General features: G+C 62.6%; 1 protein-coding gene across 15 annotated transcripts in view; it reads right to left on the reverse strand.

The window, feature by feature from the left end:
• The window catches only part of TNS1 (tensin 1), a 67871-nt gene that overhangs the window by 24511 nt on the left and 20629 nt on the right, over positions 1–22731 (reverse strand). For 10 of the 15 annotated variants that reach the window (XM_063341727.1, XM_063341723.1, XM_063341724.1 and 7 more), the window contains 14 exons: positions 20702–20743; positions 17860–17909; positions 17373–17544; positions 16979–17029; positions 16335–16457; positions 15962–16026; positions 15758–15841; positions 15534–15646; positions 14900–14960; positions 13595–13670; positions 13328–13457; positions 12960–13025; positions 12232–12393; positions 1692–3392 (listed from right to left, as the gene is read on the reverse strand). In XM_063341727.1, coding sequence (XP_063197797.1) covers positions 1692–3392; positions 12232–12393; positions 12960–13025; positions 13328–13457; positions 13595–13670; positions 14900–14960; positions 15534–15646; positions 15758–15841; positions 15962–16026; positions 16335–16457; positions 16979–17029; positions 17373–17544; positions 17860–17909; positions 20702–20743 — 2896 coding nt within the window. The other 5 variants (XM_063341739.1, XM_063341738.1, XM_063341725.1 and 2 more) reach the window with 3 other exon arrangements.

Below are 22731 nucleotides of genomic sequence, written 5' to 3' on the forward strand. Positions count from 1 at the left end.
CCGCCCGCACTGTCCCCGCCTCGGCACAGACGGCCAGGCTCCAGCAGGGACAGGTGGCCACAGGCTGGGGACCGTCCCTGGGACAGCCCTCCTCCCCGGGAAGACCAGCAGCTGCAGGGGAATGGGAACGACCCCCAGCCCAGCGTTGAGGACCTGATCCCAGGGTTAGAGGGGATTGATTTTTTGGTAGACACCATCAAATGTCCATTTCCCACCCAGCAAATACTGTTCCTCCTCTCCCAAGGGCTCTCCTCTTTTCCACCCCATTTTTTTTCCCTCCATAGTTTTGGGGAAGATCTGCTTTTTATCAGACCAGACATACAGCGCAGTTTGGGCATCCGCAGGTCCTTGGGTTTGCTTAAACCTTCTGCACAAGCCCTGGGTCCCTCTGTAGATCTGGCCCGGATCACTGAGGGCGGGTTCGGATGGATGCAAACTGCCCCAAACACCTCTGCCACCCAGCCCTGTCCCCCTCCGTGCCGCTGGCACCCCTCCTGCCCCCCGCCCCGGTGCCCCAGTGACTCAGCCCCCGCGCCTGGGAGGCTGGTGCTGTTGGATTTTTCCAGCCAAGCCTTTTCCCCTCTCCCTCTAATGCCGGGCGAGTTTCTGGACTGAGCGCAGAGCTGGAAGGGACGGAGCTGCCAAGCCCCAGCATCACGAGCTGGCCCCCAGCCTGGCCGCAGCCCCGAACCCTTCCCAAGTCTCGCTCCGCAATTCAACAACGGCAGCCGAAGCAACAGGGGAGGGAGGGACATGGCCACAGGGACACGGCACCTCCTTCCCGGGGGGCTGGGACCCTCTGCATCCCCAAAGCCCCCGAGCTGGGAGTTGAAGGACGCAGTTTCCCCTCTGCGGTACGGAGCAAACGCCTTCATCCAGCCATGGCATCAATGCTCGGCGCTCACCCGGCCAAGCGTTGCACCAAACCCCTCTGGCAGGGCTGGGAAATGCCTTCCCAGCCCCTCACCATCGCCCCAAGGCCAGGTCAAGCTTCAGTCCACCCAGGGCCAAGATGGCTGGGCCACCTGGGCAGAAAGGCTGCTGCCAGCCCACACCCTGGCCTACCCGGCTCCAGCAGCCCCCTGGCTGCCTGGGGAGGAGGTCTGAGCACCAAGCCCAGCACGCTGCGGGGGAAAGCGGGGGCTGAAATCAAGGAGGAGCCCAGCTACGTTAAACACAAGGCATGTGCTCTGCTGGGACCTTACAGCAGAGCACGCTCCAGGCAGAGAGAGCATCACGTCCAAGGCGGGATCCAGGCAGGACACCCTCAGCCAGAGCTGAAAACATCTTCCCAAACTCAGACATATTCTTCCTGAAAGGGAGAAATCCCCCCAGGACGCAGCGAGTGGTCCTGCCACAGGGGACAGACCAGCCCCACACCCCAAAGGGGTCAGGATGGGGGTGGGGCCCAAGCCCTTTGGCCACCCTTTCTCCCCACCTCTGGGAGATGCTGCTGCAGACGACGGGCTGCAAGATCTCGGAGGAGATTGCGGTGAAGGAGAGGAGCACAGGCTGCACCTCTGCCTGGCGTGCCCCACAGCGGGTGGCTCAGTCCCAAGCCCAGATCCAGCACGGACGAGGAATCTCCGCATCTCCCATCCCCGGCTCCACCATGCATGCCACCCCCGCAGGCTCCGGCTTCTTGGGACATGCAGTCTTCCCCGTCCCCCCAAGGAATCAAAGGGTCCTACCTGCCACCCTGTGGGCCACCAGGCCCTCCAGATTCAAGGGCTCTTCTGCCGACCTCGACAGGTCTTCATAGCTCTCCGGTCCTTTAGGGGGCATCTGGGTTTGTGGTGGGACGGTGGGGGAAGGCGGGGAGGACACAAGGAGCTGCTGAGACCCCACGGGGCTGTAGGAGGTGCTGAGCGGGAGGATGCTCATTGGTGCTCCGGCCGGGGCATGGCTGTAGCTCCTCGGCTCCGGCACCGGTGCCAGCTGGTAGCTGTAAGGCGAATAGGTTTCCCGGTACTCATGCACCCCATAGTCCGGCTCCCCGGGAGAATAGGCTTTGCCCCCAGGCTCGGACATCACGGGGCTCACGGAAGTGCCAAAGGACCTCGGCTGGGCCACTTGCGGAGCCGGCCGGGCGTAGAGACCAGCGATGGGCTGAGCTGAGAGGGAGGAGTGCAGGGGTCCCGCCGGCTTGTCCTGGCGGGAGGTGGTGGGCACGCTCTGCGACTTGTGGACAGCGGGCGCGAGGTCCAGCATAAGGACATCAAGCGCTTCGATGGACTGCTCGATCTCCCGGCGGGAGGGCGCCCGTGGGAATTCTGGCATGCTGTGGCTGTGCGGGGGCACCGGCTGCAGCGGGCTGGGCTGGGGGCTGCAGCTGGAGACGCTGGGGCTGTGGCTCTCCGCACCACCATCCTGCAGCCGGGAAGGCGGCCGGCTCCCTCCTTGCTGTTGCCAGGAATTCAAGCCTCTCTGCACGGCTTCACGGCTGCTGGTGCTGCGAGTAGGGGCCTGGGGCAGCACCGGGGTCGTGTCATACTTGGCCGTGTCCACCGCCGGGAAGGACCGGGAGCGGTAGGCACCAGGGGGTTCGTAGCCATACAGATAGGGCTGGGAGCCAGGCAGCGGCTGGGGCTGGAGCCAGCCCGGGGCATGGGAGCCAGGTGGGCGCTGTGGGTAGCCAGCCAGGTGGTCCTGAGCAGATGCCGAGGGCCGCAAGGGAGGCAGCGGGTCGCGTAGGTGGTGGCCCATCAGGGTGTTCTGGTTGTTGTAGGGGTACCCGCCGTTGGAGAGTGACTCGCCGTCGTACAGACCATCCTTCAGCAGCTTCTCAGCCCCATTACAGCTGGAGGGGCCATTGGGCAGGGAGGAGAGGCTGCCCACCCGGGGTGCCTCCTGGTAGCCGGCCTCGCTGGCAGTGGTGGTGCCATCCAAGGAGGAGAGCGTGCCCAGGCTGCCCACACTGTGCCCATCCTGGTTGGGCAGTTCGTCGTCCAAGATATCTGTCTCCCGCTCGGCCACCAGCGCCGCGGCATTCCCGTTGACGTGCACCTGAGCCGGCACCACATGGCGGCCTGGCATGGCAGGCAGGCGCGCCGGCACGGGGCCGGGCGTGTGGTTGTGCATGGGCGGCGGCGCGCTCTCCAAGCCGAAGCCCACCAGGAGACGATCCAGCTCCCGCTTCTCCTCAGGGCTCAGCACCGCCTGGCTGCTGGGTGCCCCAGGCACCCCCGGCTCATCGGTCCGGTCGGTCTTGGTGGAGGCGGTGGAGTTGCCCGAGTCGCTGCTCACTGAGAGCGTGTGCTCGACGTGGTTGGGCGCTGCCGAGAGCGGGAGGCGGGCGGCGTTGACGGCACCGGTGCTGCCGTGGAGGGAGTCTTTCTTCTTCACTTTAGCGTAGAGGCTCCCGTCCAGGGGCCCTTGCGTGTGCCCAACCTCTGCAAGGGGAGAAACGAACACGAGACCCCAGATCAATTGCTGGCGCTCTGCACGGAGCTAATGGGTCCCATTAGCCGGTGGTTTCGATCTCTTCCGTGCCGCCGGAATGCTTAACGACCAGCATTACTGTCTCCTCGGCACCCTCCGCAATCCCACAGGCGCCACCATGCAGAGACACCGGAGCCAGACCACCCCCATGCCCATGCCCCCACAGCCCCCCACTCTACAAGCCATCCTGCCCTGCCCTGCAAGCATCACTTGCTCTGCTGGGGTGCACCAAAATCCCTCCCCGGCTCCAGGCATCGTTCCTGGCAATTCCCCTTCATGGCTGGTGAGGGACAAGGCTGCCCACGCAACTGGCCGTCGCTTCACTGCCACCCCACTGCTCCGTAGGGCTCAGCCAGACCCAAAGGGCCACATGGCACCGGGAAGGCGAACAGGGAGGGTAGGGGAGATGCACCACAGGCCATAGGAGGACGGGTGGAGGCGGTCAGGATCTGGCCTCGTAGCTCTGCATGTCTCCAGCTGGATGGATGTACTCAGCCCACGGGTGAAGGACAGATGAACCACGGACCCACCTTCCCCCTCCCTGCCCGCTCTCCTCCCAGATGATGCACGGATCCAGCCAACCGCCCATCCTTGACATTTTCTTCCCTGGCTACAGTCAGGCTCCCACCCTTGCTCTCCTTCCCCTTCCCTCTCTCAGCCCGGGTGGATCTGCCCCGGACCTTCCCTCGCAGCCAGACGCTGCCTCGAAGCTCCCGCACGGGCAGCGCCTCTGCCCAACATCGAACACGCAGCATCGCCTTCCTGGGGAGGCACTGAGCACCCCAACCCCACGATTCAAGGCCAGTGCCAGCAGCCGGCTCCGCTCCACGGCCCTGCAAGGTTGGGGGGGGCAGCTGAGGTACAGCAGCATCACCGCCAGCAACCTTGCATCCCAGCTACCAGCCCCCCTCCAGCTCCCAACACCCCCAACACCACAACCAGCTGCACCCTTTAAACCTTTCCAAACAGGGCAGCCAGATTTTGGGGGCACAGGGGGACCCCAGCCACCGAGATGGCAATGGGGACAGCCCCCAAGCCATGTCCCCCCCCGTCCGCCCTGCCGGAGCATGCACGGCACTGGCCAGGCTGCAGACTCCTGTTTTTCCAGCTCCCCACCGAGGTTTCCTGGAAGGGCCTGCGAGCAGTGTTAAACACTTTCTTTTGGAGGAAAAAATGACTCTTCTCTGGCTGGGGGCCAGGCGGCTGACTCAGGGACGTAAGACAGCCCTAACGCGATAGTGTGAAATCAGAGCTGTCCTATCTGTGAGCAAAACACTTCCGAAAGCCAGCCCTAAGCCGGGGATGCCTTAACCAGTCCCATGCCACACTGTCCGTGCCCTGGCAGCTCCCGTGCCACTGATCACCCTCGCCATAAAGCAGAGGGAGGGCAATAACACCCAGCATGTGTCCTACCAAGTCAGGGCCCCCTCCTCGCTGCTGATTTTCCACTCCTGAATCCCTGCCAGCAGCATCCCAAGGAGGTAGCCGAGAACCAGAGCGCCCCCCCGGCTTGAAGATACCCCAGGACCGCGCAGCAAGGTCCTCTCCAGGCACTTGGTGCAAGAAAGGATGAGGATGGGGTCCACGATTTCTCCCGGAGACTCAGAGCTCCTTCTTCCAGATGGTGTAGCCAGGAACCGGCACCATTGGACTCCGCAACACCTCCCATATGGGGGAAAAGGGGGAGAGAGGGAGGGAATCCCTTCCAGCGGAGGAAGAAAGGAAAAAGCAGCGTGTCCAGGGGCAGCGTCAATGCTGGAGAGGCTGAGACATCGCCTGGAGCCGGGCTGTCGCCCAGCCCTCCTGTCTGATGGCAGCGATGGGTGCTGGCCGGTCCCGGGAAACAGGGCAAGAGCCAGTGTGGGGGCTGGGATAAATAGGGCAGGGGAATAGAAAGGAAAAGAGAATAAATAAATATAAATGAAAGCACGTGGTGCCAAGGGAGAAAATAGCTGGGAAAGGCTTTAATTAGACTGTGGGCTGAGCACTGCCCTACAGTAGGGAGAAACATCTCGAAAGCGGGGTCGGGATTGGGCACAACACAGCTCATGGCAGAGCCAGAGAGCCCTGAGTGCCCCATCCCACCTTCCCAGGACCCTCCGTCCAGGCAGGGACATGGTGGGGTTTGGTGGCCCCCACCCCAAGAGCAATACCAGGGCAGCAAGCAAGGAAGGGGCCATGACACATCCACCATCAGCTAGGTCCTCGTCCCACAGCTGCTCTGCCCCACACCTGACTGCCCACCCTCTCCTTGTCCCAACATGTTCCCTGGGCTCAGATGCCAAGGGCCAAATCCTGCTATTCCCTGCCACTCCCAGGACCCCTCCCGGACCATGGTATCACTCATATGGTTGTCCATTGCTTGTCACCTGAAAAGTTGAATAAAATCCCGGAAAAAAAAGAGCAAAGGAAGGCGGGACAGGCTGCCTTAGCTGAAGCAGCCATCCCCATTTGCAGGCTCCCAGGTCCCCATTTGCAAAGTGTTTGCAGCTCCCAGCAAGGTCAGATTTCATCCCTGAAGGTCAGAGCAGCTCCAGCCTGGCAGGCTGTGCCATCCCAGTGTGGGTTGGGTTTGCCCAGGGCTCAGCCCAGGACGCAGATCTGCTCCGGCTCTATCCGCTCCGGCTGTACCGAGGCAGCTGGGGGAAACGCTGAGCCCAGCCTGGTCCTACCCCTGCTGCCAGGCTCGCTGCCCCAGCAGGGCAACACTCTGCCCTCTCCCTCCCCAGCACCCTGCAGCTCAGACCAGGAGAAAAATTGGTCCAGGGTACGTGTGACAACAGGATGGGGGGGTCAGGTCACATCCCCAAATCCCAGCCACCCGCCTGATGCTCAGTGGGGTGCACCATACAGCATCGTGCACCGGCACAGATCCTAGCCAGTGTAGAGGATAAGGCTGGGGCACCACCATGTCTCCCCGGGTCCTGCCCCCAGCAGCAGCCCACTTGCTGCCTCCACTCCCCACCATCCAGAGCCCTGGCTTCGGGGCATCTCTGGAGCATCAGCCGGCAAGGAAGATCCTGGGGTCCCAGGACCCTTCGTAGGACGAAGGATACAGGCTGCGTCCCATGGGGAAGAGCTCAGCCCCCCCCCCCAGCTCTGGTTTCATCCTAGATATGACGGCAAGAAGTAACCCCAGCCCCTGAGCCGTGGGTCACCATGGCTATGAATTTCCCACCCACTCCCAGCTCTTTCCCCCATCCCGTCCAGCTCAAAGAAAAGCAAAGTCAGGACTTACCAAAGGGGACGGGGAAGAAAAGATCCCAGGCGAAGAGAAGGAGCGGGTGGCAAAATCCCTTTCCTTCGCTCCTTCCAGCACCAGAGCCTTCCAGGGGGACCTGGCACAGTGGCAGCTCGAGCAGCGTCCGCAGCCGGCTCCGTGTGTCTGTCCAGGACAGGAGCCGACAGCCCGAGGCTGGCTTTGGTTGGCGTTTGTCCCTTTGGCTTTGCTTTCCCTCTCGCGGAAGGAGCTATTCCCTCCCCATCGCCGTGTCCCAGGGGGCCAGCGAGAGGGGCACCCTGACAGCAGCAGGGTGCCGGAGGGGCTGGGATGGATACGGGGTACCCCCAGGACACGGGGTGCCGGAGGAGAGGATGGAGGAGAGGAAGGCGGCAGAGGCAGGAGATGGGTTGGAGGCGAGGAGGTGCGGTTGTGCTCCCCTCCGCCCCGGACCACACAGGGACGAGCGGGAGGGGAAGGGGAGAGGCGACGGGGAAGGCAGCTGGGGGCCGCCCAAGGCTGAGCCCCAGCCCGGGTTAACCCCAGCGAGGTGCAGGGAGGGTGGGAGCCAGGGAGGGAGGACAGCAGGACAGGCAGCTCCTAGCTATGAATATTAACTACTTCCTCCACAGGCAGGGCTTCGCCGCGTTAACTGTTTCCTAGGCACGACGGACAGACAGCCGGACAGCCTGACATCCCCCCGCCCGGCACTCGGTGCTGAGCATCACCCCCCCAGTTTGAGACTCCCAGCCCTGCCCGGCTCTTGTGTGCACACGCGTCACACCTGTCCCCAAAAAAAAGCAGTGACACATTCGGGGTGGGGATGTCCTTTCAGGCCACACGTGATGCTGTAACCCAGCCGGGACTGCAAACCCCAACGTCTTGCTGGAGACTTGAGTTTCTCCATCTCGAATAAACACGCAGCCGAAGAGGAGTGCAAACCCGCCGACCACACTCTCTGCCAAACCCGACCCGTTTTCACAACACCCTTTCTCTGCCCCGCCAGCGCTGCAGCACAGCACAGACACACCAGCACTGGTTTTGGGATGGCACGTGCCGCACTGTCCCGTGGCAGGAGGCACAGCACGGATCCTGTCCGTCCTGAAGCCCCCCACGACCATGCTTCTCCATCCCAGGCAAAATCCGTGCTGGGATGGGGATGACAATTCACTGGTCCAGGTGAAGGTGAGCCCACTGCGTGTCCAGGCCCCTGCTTGAACCCGTGCTCAAGCCTCCACTCCTCGACTGATCCAACATATTCAGCAAGGCTCCCTCCACTCTAATCCCCTAAATCGTGCATTTCCCACACCCCCGCGGGTGACGGCAGGGGATGAGAGCAGTGTTTCCAGCCGGCCCCCTGACTCACAGCCCCGTTTGCTTCCAGATAGCGGCACACGCCTAGTCAGCATCCTCACAAAACCTCCGAGGTTTGCTTCCTTCTCTGCCTTTGTATTTTTTGCCCCAGTTGTGCAGGTGCGGGCAGCCCACGGAGGGCGGGGGGGGGGGCAGATTGAAGGTTTCCCGCTCCAGCCTGGCTGCCTGGGGACAGCCCCTGCCCCGGCTCCACAAACACACAGTCCAGCAGGTTTTGACTTCAAGGATGGTTTAAAGGGGAAAGAGAAGGGGCTGAGCTTCCACCAGCCCAGCCCTCTCTCCCTGCATCCCAGCCCAGCCTGGTTCCCAGTCCCAGAGGGACGAAACCCCATCACCCCCCTCATATGACAACCCCAAATACCAGGTCAGAGGACAGACCCCGCCCTGGGAGCAGCCACACTCCAGCCGCAATGTCTAGCCAAGCCTGTGGATGCTCCAACATTTCTCCCACGGGGAATAACCAGGAGCAAGGGGGAGACATTCCCCATGGATCCCCACCCAGCCCAGACAGGTCCCCGCTGCCCCCCAAAACGCTCATCCCGCCGAGCCCTTACCTTGCAGTGGCCGGAGCGGAGAGCGTCGGAGAGGGGCGGGATGGGGAGGGGGAAGCGGATTCCTTGGGCTTTAGTCAGCTGGCAGAGGCGAGAGGAGAGCCAGCGGCTCCCCTCCCTGCCGAGCCAGGCCAGGGGACGGATCCAGCCGTGGGGGGAGAGCAGGAGCCTGCCGGCAGCTCCAGCGATGGCTTTAACAGCTCCGGCCTGGCCCATTTGGCTCTCCGCCTCCGCACAGCCTGGCTCACCCTCCTTTGCGTGCCCCAGCTGGGCAGCCTCAGCCCTGGATACGTGGGGCAGGATTCAGCCCCACTAGGGGAGATGTCCCCCATGAGATGCCCACCCTCTTGGGGGACCCTGAATACCGCGGGACAAACAGCTGACAGCCACCCCATCTGCCCCATGGAAAGGTGCAGGACCATCATCCAGCTCTATCTGGGGGGACTCTGGGACATTCCGACTTTTGCCACGCAGGGGCTTCAGGTTCTGCCGTAACTTCCCATCCCTGGAAGGGTGGGATGCTCATCCCACTCCCCACCTCGGCCAGCCCTGCCCTGCGTGCGGGACTGAGCTGCAGGGGAGCCCTGCGCCAGAACCATGACTCAGGTGGGGATTTAGCAAGTCTCCCGCAGATGTTGGATTTGGCCAGGCCCCGGCCATCCCCCTTCCAGCCCCGGCAAAAAGTGGGGGCGGGCAGGGCCGGCCTGAGGTGGGGACAGGGATGGTACAGAGGTGGGAGGCAGGGAGGGGGACCGGAGGCTGGCTGCAGCAGGAGCAGCCGGGGCGCGTCCAAGGGAGGGCCGGTACAGGGAGCTGCTGGGTCAGGGGGGCACATGCAGGATGGCAGAGCCCTGTGTCCCACCGACCATGGTCACACACGCAGACCCTGGAGACAATCCCTCCACCGTCCCTGTGCCAGCCCTAGCACCCTGTTCTCCATCAGCGTTGATTTTCTCAGCAAAACCAAAGCAGGCCATAGATGTTTCCCATCCAGCTTTGCCCACCTGCCTCTGCGATACCCCAAAAATTTCTCTGCAGCAGTCCTCCAACCAGCTGCAAACTCAGCAGTGCCGAATCCAGCTTCAGGTTTTCTCCTGCTTCCCTGGAGCCAGCCTGGCCCCCAAGGAGAGGCACCACGGTGCTGGCAAAGCATCCTTCATCCACCCAGGATAGGGGACATCTGAACCCCCAAAACAACCAAAGGAAGAAGCACCCCATCCCCGCCCTTCAGCCAACTGATGGCTACGGGGACCGCAGTGGGAACCCAAAACACAGCCGGTACTGATCCCAAAGCCCTTTCAAGGAGGAGGAACGATGGCAGGAGAAGCCATGAGCCGCATGGGGACACCACTCACCTCCCCCATGCTGCGCAGGGATGGGTGACAGGCAGTGGGATGGGTCCACAGGGGTTTCCCAGTGCACCCCACTCTCCCTAAGGACCACAGGGCAGCCTGAGCCCGTCGGCCAGCAGGGAAGCTGTCTGGGTAAGGCAGGAGGGTGAGCTCACCCATGGGGACAGCCTGTGCCGTGGGGGCGGTTTGCAGAGCAGCCCCCAGCTGCAGGTCCCAGCCAGGTCCCCTCCGCCAGAGAGCAAGATGTGGGGGTTCAGATCCCCCTCTCATGCTCCCTGCCCTGGGCGAGGTTGGTCAGCTCTAGACCCTGCTGCGACTCAGTTTCCCCTTCCCCAAGCCCCCGCGGATAAGCACAGCGGAGGCGAGGGTGACACCAGGACAGGCACCATCCCCAGCTATCAACCTGCCCCCTCCAGCTTTGGGGTCTCACAGTCACCCCCACCCTGACAGACACCCCCCCAGCCCATAGGGGTGCCCCACACTGAGCCCAAGCCGCTGGAGAAAGGGCATCTACCTTAACCAAGAGCAGCTGCGGCCAGCAGAGACGCGGCGCGGGGGGGACCCACCGTTTGGCAGGCGATCCCGATCCCGTCGGCCTGGGCTGCGGCACCAGTCTGCGGGGAGCCTTCGCCAAGCAGCGGGGACGGGCAGTGGCAGGGACGAGGAGCGGCGGCTGATCCCACCCCGGCGCGGGTCCCGTGCCAGCCTCACCCTCCTCCGCCCCCGGATGCCGCTTGCTCGCGCCTGGTGGTGCCAAAAATGTGGCGTGCAATTCCCTGACCAAATAAGGCGAGAACAACCATAAACAGGGACCCCCCTCGCACAGCCGGGCACCGGGGTCCCCATCCCAGCCCGGGACGGGCTGGGGAAGAGGAAAAGTGCCACCAGAGAGGGAAGAAAACAGGATACCCCCGAGCCCATGCTGGCTCTCCCCGCCACTGCTCAAGGTGCCCCATGGGCTGGCCGGGGAGATCCCACCATAGACGGGCTGTCTCGAAGCTGCCCGCGCTGGCACAGGTCGGATGGCAGTCTTCTGCCTACGGCTTCGTCCCAGCTCATCCCCAAACCTGGGCAGTGTTTGCAAATCCACGGTGCCCTCGTTTCCCATTGCCACCCTCCCTGCAGGGAGGACAGTCCAGACAGAGGACGGAGGGACCTCCACAGCCCCAACGCATGCTGAGACCCCCAGGAGGGATTGGAAAGGAGCCCTGGCGTACCTCTGCAGTCCTGCGAGGGGGTGGGAACACTGTGGCTCTGCAGAGGGAGCCAGAGGGAAAACACACGTGCACTGAGGCACTCAGGTCTCTGCAGGCAGGAGGGGGCTGCCAGCCAGTCCTGCCAGCTCAGGGCAGGGTCAGAGCCGTGGTCTGAGCTCACGGTGGGGACAAGCATTCCCTCCCCCCAGGGCCGGACCCACAGACCCCAGCTGCCCGCCACATAGCTGAGCCCGCGTGTCACGAGTTGCCTGTTTACTGCCCCGTGCCAAGGCAGGTGCCTGTGCCAGCTCCGCACAGCCACCCCGGGTCTGGCCCCATGTCCCCACCGCGAGCACGGACCCCTGGCCTACCCCAGGCACCCAGAGTCCCCACCCTCCCCAGAGAGGCCGGACGCCCACAGCTCCCACTCGGAGCAGCCAGTGACCTTCAGGGACATCAGGAACCGCAGCTGTCCCCGCTCCAGGGACGCCTGTCCAGATCAGGCCAGGAAAGCTCAGGCATCTGCTCGACCACAGGTGGCTTTGCCACTGGGATTGGGGCCCACCACCCTTCGACATACACGTCCTGCCTGTTCCTGCCAAGCGGGCAAGGGCAGCCGACCCACCGCATCCAAGCGGGTGTTCAAGGGGCTTTTCCCAGCTCCAAGCCATGGTGAAGACCCACCAGAGACAGTGAGGTGTTCCAAACCCCCAGGGGAAACTGAGGCACGGCTACATCCGGCCACACTTGCACCACGAACAAGGAGCTTGGAGACCTAATGGTTCCCCCATTACATCCTGCTCCCGAAAGACCTGGGGTTTGGGTCTCCCAAAGCTCTGGGGCATGAACCAGGGCTGGACCCTGCTCCATGCCAATAGGGCTTTGAAAGCAAAAGTGCCAAAAAAAAGAGCCTGAGCTCCCTGGCACAGCAGCAGGAGGGAAAGTCAACAAGATCTTCCTTTCCAATCCCATGGCCCACACTCCTCCAGAAGCGGCTGCCTGCCCACAGCTTTGCTGCCCAATGGTGTCCTCCTCCCCAGGGGGATGGGAATTCCCACAGGGGCACTTTGGCCACAGACCGCCCTGTGAGCCCTTACCTTTCTCCAGGTGCTTGCCAGGCAGGGGTGGCTCGGCCCAGGTGCCTTCCGTGCTGTCCTCCCGCTGGATGTTGAAGTTCTCGTAGGAATCCCAGCGGATGAGTGGGTCGGACGTGTTGTAGTCCACGGAGACACTGGGGCCATTCTCCAGGTGCTCCATGCCTGGGAAGAGGTGGGACAGTCAGTCGGGGTGACGATGGGTGGGATGCCCAGCATGGGTGGGATGGAGGGAGGAGATGGAGAGAAGGTGCAGGCAAGGGAAAAAGGGCAGGAGCCATAGGACAAGGCAGGAGAGTCACATAGACATGGGGGCACCGAGAGGCATGGGTGAGCATGGGAGATAGACCAAGATGCACAAACAAGGTGTACAAGGCTGCCTGGGGCTTTTGGGATTGCCTAGGGACAGGCAGATGCACCGACAGCGAGCATGCCTAGGTCTGGGCTTTTTGGGCAGGGGGTCTTCCGTTCGTAAGCACCCTCTCCCTCCCTCCTAGGCCAGCAAATGCTGCAGAAAGCCACCTCTTGGAGAAGAGAGTGAGAGCGACAGGGCACCCATGGGTGCTCCTATATAAGCATCACTGTCTGGACCCTTCATCCCACCCTGGTGACAAAGCGACTGCAAATGGGGCAGGGAGAGGTCGCGAGGGAAGCAGCAGGGGAGAGAGCTGAGAAGCAGGAAAGGCGCCAGCACCCAGCTCCGAACCCCCGCAGTGGTGAGCCAGCCGTACCTTGGATCTTCTCAGGGCCGTAGGAGAACACGAACTCCACCTTCCCATACTCGGGGAAGCGGTCATCTGTCAGGGAGAGAGCAGAGCAAAGGGATCATCTCCATCCATCCTTCCAACAGCACCCAGAGGCCACCTCAAACACGCCTGGAGTGCAGGGCACCTGCCCCAGCCTGCACAAGGATGGGAGCTGGTAGGGGATATCCCAGCACAGGGCAGGACGTCTCAGCTCCCAACCAACCATGGGTGGATCAGGGGTGCCCCGCTTCACTAGGGTTGGATTTGGGGTGGGTTCCCAGACATCCCACTGATGGAAGCAGTATCAGAGGGGCAGGGAGGGTGTTTGGGTGGGGAGGTGCTGGGGCAGTTACCTCTGAAGGCCTCATCCAGGTCCTCCTTGCCAAAGACAACGTCGAGGTCGTGCACAGCGCACGTGTGGAACTGCACGCGGAAAATCACGTCGCGGGTCGGGCTGCGAAACTTCTTGTGGTAACACTTCAGCTGCGGAGGGGAGTGGGAACCGCCCATCAGGATGAGCCCCCAGGGCAGGGCAAGGGAGAGCTGGGGGGTCCCAAGGCACGAGGACCACCCGTCCCCCAGCTGCTCCCTGCGCGGAGGGCTGAGCCAAGGCTCCTTACCAAGATATCGCCCTTGAGGAGTAAGCCAGGCTCGATGGTGATGCAGATGCCCGTCTGGCTGTCTCCTTGCACATTACTGCAGAGAGAGAGAGCAGGAGGACACGAGCTGTGGTGCAGAGTACCCCCCAGAGCTCCCAGCGCCACCCCCACCAGCCCCTTCCACCCAAAACCAGCCACAAAAGGTGCAAAGCACAGAGCTGACCCTAAGGTGACAGAAGAGGGTCCTGTCCCCCACTCTAAAGGGCACCCATTCCCAGGGGGAGGCAGACAGGAGGGGGAAACTGAAGCACAGTTCAATTAGGATGCTAAAAACTCTTGAGTGGGAAGGTTTGACTAGGGCCTGAGTGTTGGGGCTGGGCTATCGCGTTGTCCGCCCTGCTCCTGTGGGTTGAGCAGAGCACAGCACACAGAGGGAGAGCTCTCAGGGAAGGCTCTCCTCCCTGCCTCAGTTTCCCTGCCGGAAGCCCTCCCCTTCCCTGGGATGCCGAGGGGCTGCCTCCGGGCGGTGGCGTCAGCAGCAGGAGACGAGGGAAGAAGGGAGTTGGATTTCACAGGGAAGATAAACCTGGAGTTTATTACCGGCGTCCCATAAACAGTCTATTAAAAGCTGAAAGGCGAGGCTGGGATGGCAGTAAATCTCAGCTAACGGGGACGCCCGGCTGCGGGGGAGGGAGATCCCAGTTCAGGGGGGTGAGCTGAGAATACCTCCGAGGTGGGGGGCTCTGCCCGCCCCCCAGGGGGTCCAGGAGCCAGTGACCCCAGCAGAGCATCGGGGCAGCTGGAGAAATCAGCTCCTGCTTTGCCTTTGCCGGTGCCTGCTCTGGGAGCAGCGTCAGAAAACGGTGTCAGGGTAAACGGTGGGGAGGTTAAAATGGGGGGAAACTCTTTACTGGGGGGAGAAAGAGGGCTTTTAGGACGGCTCTGGGCAGGAGGAGCAGCTCTTTGGGCAGAGAGAGGATAAATGCCTCCATCCCCCAGGGAGGGCGAGGTGTCCCCATCCCTGTCCCCGCTCCCTCTGGGGACACCCAGCCCCGGGCTCTGTGCAGCCCCGGGCTCCCTCTGCTGATACGCAGAGTCACTACAGCCCTCCCAGCAGAAGGGCCCAGTATGGCCAGTATAGCCAGTTACCACCTCCAAGGAAAAAGAATTCCCTTTTTTTGGTTCCCTGGACCACAAATAGACTAAGCACAGGGCACTGGCACTGCTGGGGACGTGGCCTTGACCCTCTCCATCCCCCCCCACCTGCCAAGCCCCCTGTGCTGGGGAGGAGGGAAGCCCCCAGCCCCGCGGTGAGGAGATAGTTACTAGATTCCCGAGGTGTAGACGGGCTGCATGGCCTGGTAGATTTTCAGGAAGGGCCGGCAACCTGGAAGACATCAAGGCGGGGAGAGAAGGCACGCTGCTGTTAGCTGGCAGGGCGGAGGGGCCGGGGCAGGGATTAGTCACGGGGGAGAAATCCAAACAGGGAGGGAGCCAAGGCAAACAGCCGCTCCCCGCCCCAGACGGCCCACATCAGCCATGGGCAACATCTGGGACGGGCAGAAAGGGATGCTCCGGATGGGGTGGGAAAGGGGGCAAGCCTCTATAGCCCAGTGTGGGTCCTGTAGGACCTGGGGCAAAGCGCTGGGTTGGAGATGGAGGTGGGATGATGGTCTCTGAGCGAGGGACTGCTTCTGGGTACCAGCATCATGCCAGTATTGCATCCCAAACCACAACTCCAATCTCAGGCTAGTGCCAGCTCATGGGCAGGGGAGGGGGGGACACCCCCCGAAGGCATCTCTGCTAATAGGAGTAAACAGTCCCCGAGAGAGAAAGGGAAATTCAATTTGCCATGGAAATTGTGGAAAATATCCCCTGTGGAGAGCAAGCCCGGCCAGGCAGCGTGGGGCGGTGGGGTGGGGTGGGGGGGCAGACTCAGGGGAGGCGTGGGGGCACCTACCGCCTTTTGACTCAAAGTTGGGGATGCCGTGCATGATGACATGGTGGAGGAAGAGGGGCTTGTTGTTCATCTTGATGCTGCCAGACAGGAGCCCACTGAAGTAATGGATGTACCTAGAGGGGGGACAGGCAGGTCAGGGGCAGAACCCACAGTGGAGCACCCCCATTAGCCCCCCTGCACCCAACCACCCTGACCACAGGGGCAAAACGCACGCCAGGACCCACCTTTTCTGAGATGGCTGCCCCACTGGCACTACCTTGTCCTCATAGAAGCGCTTCATGGCAAACCTGTCCAGAGCCTGGTCGGCGCTGCGGAGCAAAAGGGTAGACAAGTTTGAAGGAAAGCATCGGCACCAGCACCCCGGCACCACCAGGATGAAGGTCGGCAATGGGGTCCAGGGCCACCCCAGGACTGCGTGTCCCTCTCACCTGGCCGAGATGTTGCTGTAGTGCATGTAGGCAGCCACCACCACCCCCAGCCGGCCGCGGTTCCCCTGCGGGCACACAGCAGAAGGGGTGTCACGGGGACAGTGGTGCCTGTGAGCATCCAGGCATGGCCACCACGCACATGGGCAGGCACACACCTGTGCCCATATGTCTGCACGGACCCACATGCACACCCCAGCCCTTATAGACACACACCAATCTACACACATGCTGACAGCTACCCACAGCCCAAGCCACAAACCACCACATTCCCTGCATCCCTCGGCCTCCGAGGCTACCCAGCCCTGTCCCTGAAGCCCCCTGTCCCCCCCTGTCCCCCCGTCACTGTGCATCCCAGGGATGGGGTCCGGCCAACCTTGTTGTGCAGCACCACCACGTTGTGCGCCGCCGCGTTGAGCCACGTGTCCATGGCTTTGCAAATGCTGCAGATCTTCTCCAGTGCTGGGGTGTGCAGGTCAGGCCACCCAAAATCCAGCACCTGGAGGTGGGGAGAGGACAGCCAGGGGTCACATCCACACCGGGCTCTGCCCCCTCTGCAGTCCCCAGCCTCCCAGCGTGCAAAGCCCAGGGCACGTATCCAGGGGGGACACCACCACCTTGCCCTGACGTGCCCCTCCTAGCCTCTCCCCCAACCCTGCACCCCACTGCTCACACCCCTGCCCCGGGGGACCATCAGAGTCCCAGATCTCAGCCCCCTCTGGGTCCCTTGGCTAAGGTGCCCGGGGCTCCCCCACGTTCACATGGATGGGGACAATGCCTTAGGGATGTCTCCAAGAGGCCTCAACAGATTTGGGCTGGGGACAGTGGGAACAGGAAGGCAGTTAAGCTGAGACCCCACAAATTCATTGGGAAATCCCGGTGCTTTCCCTCCTCTGCTCCTCCACCAGCTGGGTGGGATGGAAAGGGTGGCTGTTCCTCCCCCAGGCAGCTTGCAGCAGGGGGCTGGTCCCACAGACAGCCCTGCCCCGAGCCCCTTTGCGACCCACAGCTGCAACCCACCTTGGGGTGAAGTTTGCTGATGTCATGTCTCCGCTCAGAAAGGTTGAAAAGCTTCAGGGAAGAGGAAAGACAGAGTGAGGAGACACCATCCTCGCTCACTGCCACCCCCCACCTCTTCCTCACCTCAAAGCCTCCCCCAAATCCCCCCGTGAGAGGCTTCCCCAAACACATTAACCAGAGTAACGCCTTGCCACGGTGCAATGCAATGGCCAAAGACTCCCAGGAAGGCCAAAACTGACTGGAAAGCTTCAAGGAAGGAAAAAATCCATCCATCTTGGTGCAAAGATCCCCCTCACCAGAGTTGAGCCCACCCGGAGGCAAGGATGCAGCACCCATTCCCTGCAGCACCCCAGCCTCTTCCCCAGTCTGGAGGGGACCCAGTTGTGTCTCTCACCGCGTAGTTGTCCCCATGCTTGGACTTCAGCATGTGGGCCACCTCGCGGAGATTGCTGCAGAAGCTCTGCTCCTCAGCCGTGCTGGGGTAGGAGACAGCGATGATCCGCTCCGTGATGTACACCAGGTCCAGCTCGCAGCTGCTCTCCATGGCTGCAGTCAGGCTCATGCTCCTGGGTGAGGGAGGGGACCGCCATCAGGACGTGGTGTGGGGAGGGGATGCAGTGACCCTTCCCCACCCTGCACGGGCCCCGGGGTTAAGCGAGGCAGGCTGGGACACATGGGGATACAGCAGCAGGGCTGCCTGCAGCCCCAATGGGGTGTCTTGGGAACCCCAAGTTGGGGATGGTGGGTCATAACGCCTGTATCTTCTCCATGGGAAGCAGCTCCCAGCTGTACCACATCCGGAGAAGCAAAGTGTTGGCGGGGCGGGGGAAGATACAGGCACGGCAGAGATGGTCACCAGAAGGGGACACTGAGGCATCTACCTGGATGTTTTGCGGCGTGACTGCCCGCTCCTGGGGGATTTTGTGGCATCCTAAAGAACCAGAGAGGAAAAGTGAGTTACTGCCATGACTCGCAGCCCGCACAGGGTCCTGCTAGAGCCAGGTGTGATGGTGCTGCCAGAGCATCCTACCCCCACCACGCTGCGCTGTGCACCATAACACCCCCAAAATATCGCTGTCTCCAAATCCCACCCGCTGAGCATCCTGGTGGCACAGAATGCCCCAACGGCACCATCGTCCCCCGACCACAGCCGCAAGCAAAACCCAGCTCTCGCAACCCCAGCACGGCTGAGACCAGCCACCGCATGCACTGCAGGGCCGGTGCCCTGGCACAGGGTCCCAGAGGACCTTTGAGGAGGATGCTGTGGGTTGGGGGACAGTCTCAGGCATGTCACGAGTCCCTCCGGTCTCAGCCGGGCTCTGGGCACACACCTGGCAGGACAGGGTGGCTTTGGCCCTGCCCGAGGCAGGGGCAGGTTCACTGCCCGAGCGGCGGCGAGGAGCCAGCCAGGCACGACAGTTTGCTTTGGCCCTGGCTCCACAAAGCCGAACGCCGGGAGGAAATGTTTGAGCTCTCGGAGCAGGAAACTTCTATTTATGCATGTTCTCCGGCCTCAAGAATTTCATCTGCAGCCGGTTTGCTCGGTGACTTCGTGACCTCAGCCGAAAAACAAAGCAGGGTTTCCAAAAAAAACCGCTAAGAAAAAACACACTCACACCTCATTAGTTTTAGTATCTCCAGCTAACAAGCAGGAGTCATTTAAAGACTCATCTCGCGCAGGCAGCACATCCCAAGCCCCCGGAAGGATCCAGAAACAAGAGATGCGCCCTGCAGCCAGCTCCTGGGATGCCCCTTCTGTCCTCGGAGCTGTGGGACCTGCTGCCGCCCTCCTCGGGGCTGCGGCATCCCACAGCCAGCACACCAGAGGCGACAGGGACGAGGTGGAAGAGGTTTTCCCTGCGCCCTTCACCCACCATCTCCCACCCAGCGCAGCCCCAGGGCTGCTCTCGTCGGCAGCCGGTGTCACCCTCCATCGGCCTCGCGTCCCCCTTTCAAGGTCAGGCTGCCCGGCGGAGCGGAGCCGGGCTCCGCAGCCTGAGGATAACAGTCTTCCCTCCCAGCTAAAGGCACTGCAGGAGACAGCAGCCCTGTCTGAGCACCCAGGGGTGCATGGGCAGCAGTGACATTCCCCCACCCCCCCTCCAGCTTGCCCCAGATCTCCTGCTCACCCCAGAAACCCCCCAGCATTGCTGGGGGCAAAGGAGGAGTTAAAACGTAGCAAAAAGGGAGGTAAAACCTTCCCTGGACAGAGTCAGGATGCCTGGAGCAAGCCTGAACCTGAAAGCGTGGGCTTGTCCCTGTGTCACCCACCAGTGACAGGGAGGGGATCCCCACCGCGGGCTCTGCTCTGCCCCACGCCTTCATAGCAGGAGACATGTGGGGTCCCCCACCCACAGCCACCAGTCAGAGGAGCCCCAGCAGCCCCTGCCACCCTGCCCAACCGCAACAGCCTCCCAGACCCCAGCCTGGCCCAATGGAGGAGCCGACATGGGTCAGCAGGGACTCACCCCCCCGGCTCCCAGTTGGGGAAACTGAGGCACAGGAGGGTGAGTGAGGTGGGGACACCAGAGCCCCTCTCCATCTCCATACCTTGGCTGCAGCGAGACCCTTGCTAATCCACTTCCAGGGCATGGTGGTTCCGCTCCCGGTACCCTCCCGGACCGGGGGAGCGGGTGCCCGTGGCCAGGGCCCTCCAGCGTCCCCTGCCCTGGCAGGACCCCCCCGGCTCTGCCCCACTCCCCGCCCCAGTCTAACCGCAACCGCACTGCCGTCTCTGCCGCCAGCCCCGACACGAGGAAGAGTCAGCCCGCAATCAGCTGATAAGAGCAAGCATTCACATTATTAAACACTCCTGCCCACCGCCGGGCTAGGAGATCCTGCAAAGGTCCCCTCTGGAGCAGAGACCCCATCCAAGCCAGTATGTCCCAGTCCAGCCCAGCACAGGGCTGGCTGGTCCCAGCCACGTTGGGTTGAAGACCCCCCGGCCAGCCCCATCGAGCACCCGCCTCCCAGCCCCGGGCTGGCTCAGCACGTCCCCAGGCTCAGGCAGTATCCAAAACCCGCAGATCCCTTCTGCCTGGAAAGGGTGATCTGAAGCACAAGAAAGGATGCAGAAATCCCAGGAAACTTCCACAAAGCACAGCAAAGCCGGCAAAGGGGACTCCTGACTGCCCTCCTGGAATTTTCCAGCTGTGGATGCTCTTTCTCCAGTTCGCAGAGGGATTAGAGACACAGCCCAGACAACCAAAGGGATGGGGCAAAGCTGGCTCCCAGGTGAGGAAGGCTTTCACCCTCTTCCTTGTGGGAATTGCTCTGCCTCCATCCCTCGAGTCCCAGCCCGGGCGCACAGGGAGGCCAGTGAGCTGGCTGCAGGCAGGGGGAAGCCGTCCGCGTTGATTTTGGCTGGGCGTTTGTCTACACTGTCTTAGCAATTTCATGTCCACAGATTAAATAAAATATCCCCGGCTCCGGGACAGGAAAGCCGGCTTTGTGGCAAAAGCCCTGGCCCCCCCACCTCTGCTGGGCTCTGCCACTACTTCTGCCACCAAACCTGGGCATCTCGCTTGGCCTTTGTTATGGCCATCATCACCTTGGCTGGCAGGGGGGGATCCCTGGGACTCCCAGGGATGCTGGGGGACCACAGGGGCATCCCAGATTGAGGGATTTTGGCTTGGGGGGGGGCTTGTGGCAACGGGACAAGCACAAGCGACCCCCTGGAAGGTCTCAAGGCAGAGACCAGCCTCTGCAGTTGGTAGCACTTACCAGGGCATCTACCTGCTTCGTGATGCTCTCCCCGGGGGATGGCTGCAGGCAGGCAGGCAGGAGGAAGGGGAGGGTGAGAAAAAAGCAAGCGAGAGAGAAGGAGAGAGATTGAGAGAAAAGAAACACACACACAGAGCGGGGGCCGGGGTCAAAAGTTCCCCCCTGGCTATTTCTGGCCCTTCCTAGGAAATGCGCCGCGGTCCCACTTCCTTCCCTGCCCGCCAATGTGTCCGCTCTTCCTAAAGGTCGGGAATCCCTCGAAACCCAAGCGTGGAGCCGGGGTGATGCTTGGGTACTGAGGATGCTGCCATCCCCCCTCCCAGCAGCCTCCTCCTGCACTGGATGCACTCCTCTGTCACGGATGGAGAGCACTTGACTGAACGCTGGGCACCCGGTGCCCCCCACACCTCTGTGATCCCATCTGGATCCTCCATGCTCAGACCCCACAGCCAGGAGGTAAACAACGGGGCAAGCCTGACGCAGCCCCACACCCAGCCTGGCCACCAGCAAGCCCAGCTCCCCGAGATAAACCCAGCCCTGTGGAGCCAGCAAAGGACCCCAGCAGGAGCAGAGCAGGGGTCCGAGATGCTCAAAAAGGGGGCAAATTCAGTGACACGACACTGGAGAGCTTTGAAATGGGGCTGGAGACAGGAATTAGCTTCTCAGGGTGGGGGAAGAGTGTCCAGACCCCAAATACAGGGAGCTGGGGACAGCCCTCTCTGCCTGGGGACAGCTGGTTGGGGGTGGCGCAGCAACGGGACACAGCTGGGCAGCTCATGGGGGTTTCGGGACCAGGGGGACCCCCCAAGGCCAGGCTGCTCTGGTCCCTGGAGCTGCCATTTCCAGCCATGGGACAGGGCAAACAAACCCCTTTCGATTTCCTCCACAAGCCGCAGTAACGGTCCCAGCTCAAAGCCAACATGTTTTTGCTGGTGATAAGTGCCCGAGGAGGCTGGCAGGGGCGGGGGGTACAGGCAGAGATTAAACTCGGGGCAGATAACCACCACGGGGCCCCGGGGCGGGCAGCACGCTCTGCTCCCACCCGTCTCCTCATGAGCTCCCAGGGGGGGCCATTTCCTAAGCCCTACTTTGGGGGTGAAACCCCCTGCCCAGCTGCAGGGTGACCAGCCCAGGGCCCCGCGCGGGGCACGGCCACCCCGGCACTGCCAGGTTGCCGAGCCTGGAGCTGAAACCCCGCCAGGGCCTCCTCTCCCCGGCGCCTGCCCCAGCAAGCCTTGGCACACGTCCGGAGCAAGAAGGAAAGGCGGGCACGGCAGCCGCGGGCAATGCCAGCCTCCCTGCTGCCACGTGCCCGCTCTGCCCGCCGCCATGGGCACGGCCAGGCTGGGGACAGGGCAGGGGGGCTGCTCCGCCAGCAAGATACTGCCCTGGTGGGCACTACCATGGCTTCACAAACCTCTGCCCCCAGCATGGTCCTGCGCCCAGTGCCAGCCCGGTGCCCTGCCATCCCCAGAGCCCCGCCGTGGCCCAGAGCAGTGTGGCAAGGGAGCATGGCTGCTCCCACCCCCGTCCTCCCCCAGGACGGGGTGTCCGGAGATGGGGCGCCCAGCTGTTTTCCCGACGTGCAGAGAGGACAGGGTGGGAAGGGCTGTGCATCGCCCCAGCCACTCATTCAAGGTCCCCAGGAGGGACAAAAGAAGGGGGTGACAATAACAAGGGACGTGAACGCGCGGCCTTGGGCGCCCCGAGCCAAAGGCACATCTGGTAGAGTCATCTCCGGGCATGCAAGAAACCGGCCCCGGCTTCGGCCAGGGAGGGGAGGTCCTCGGCGCCGAGGGACCCCAGAGCCCAGGCTGGTCACGTCCCCTCTGCCTGTCCCCCCCAGCAAGCCCGCAAGCCCCTCGTCCCCAAAAGCTCCAGCCCCAGGAGTCCAGTGGTGGCTGGGCCGCCCCATCTCGTGCTGCTCTGATGTGGGATGCCCTTCAACCAGCAACAGCATTGAAACGGGGGGGTGCTGTTACCCCCAGCGCAGAACCCTAGTGGTTTTGGAGGTGCGGGACTCACATCCT

Source organism: Chroicocephalus ridibundus, chromosome 7, assembly GCF_963924245.1.
Source record: "Chroicocephalus ridibundus chromosome 7, bChrRid1.1, whole genome shotgun sequence".
Lineage (NCBI taxonomy): Eukaryota > Metazoa > Chordata > Aves > Charadriiformes > Laridae > Chroicocephalus > Chroicocephalus ridibundus.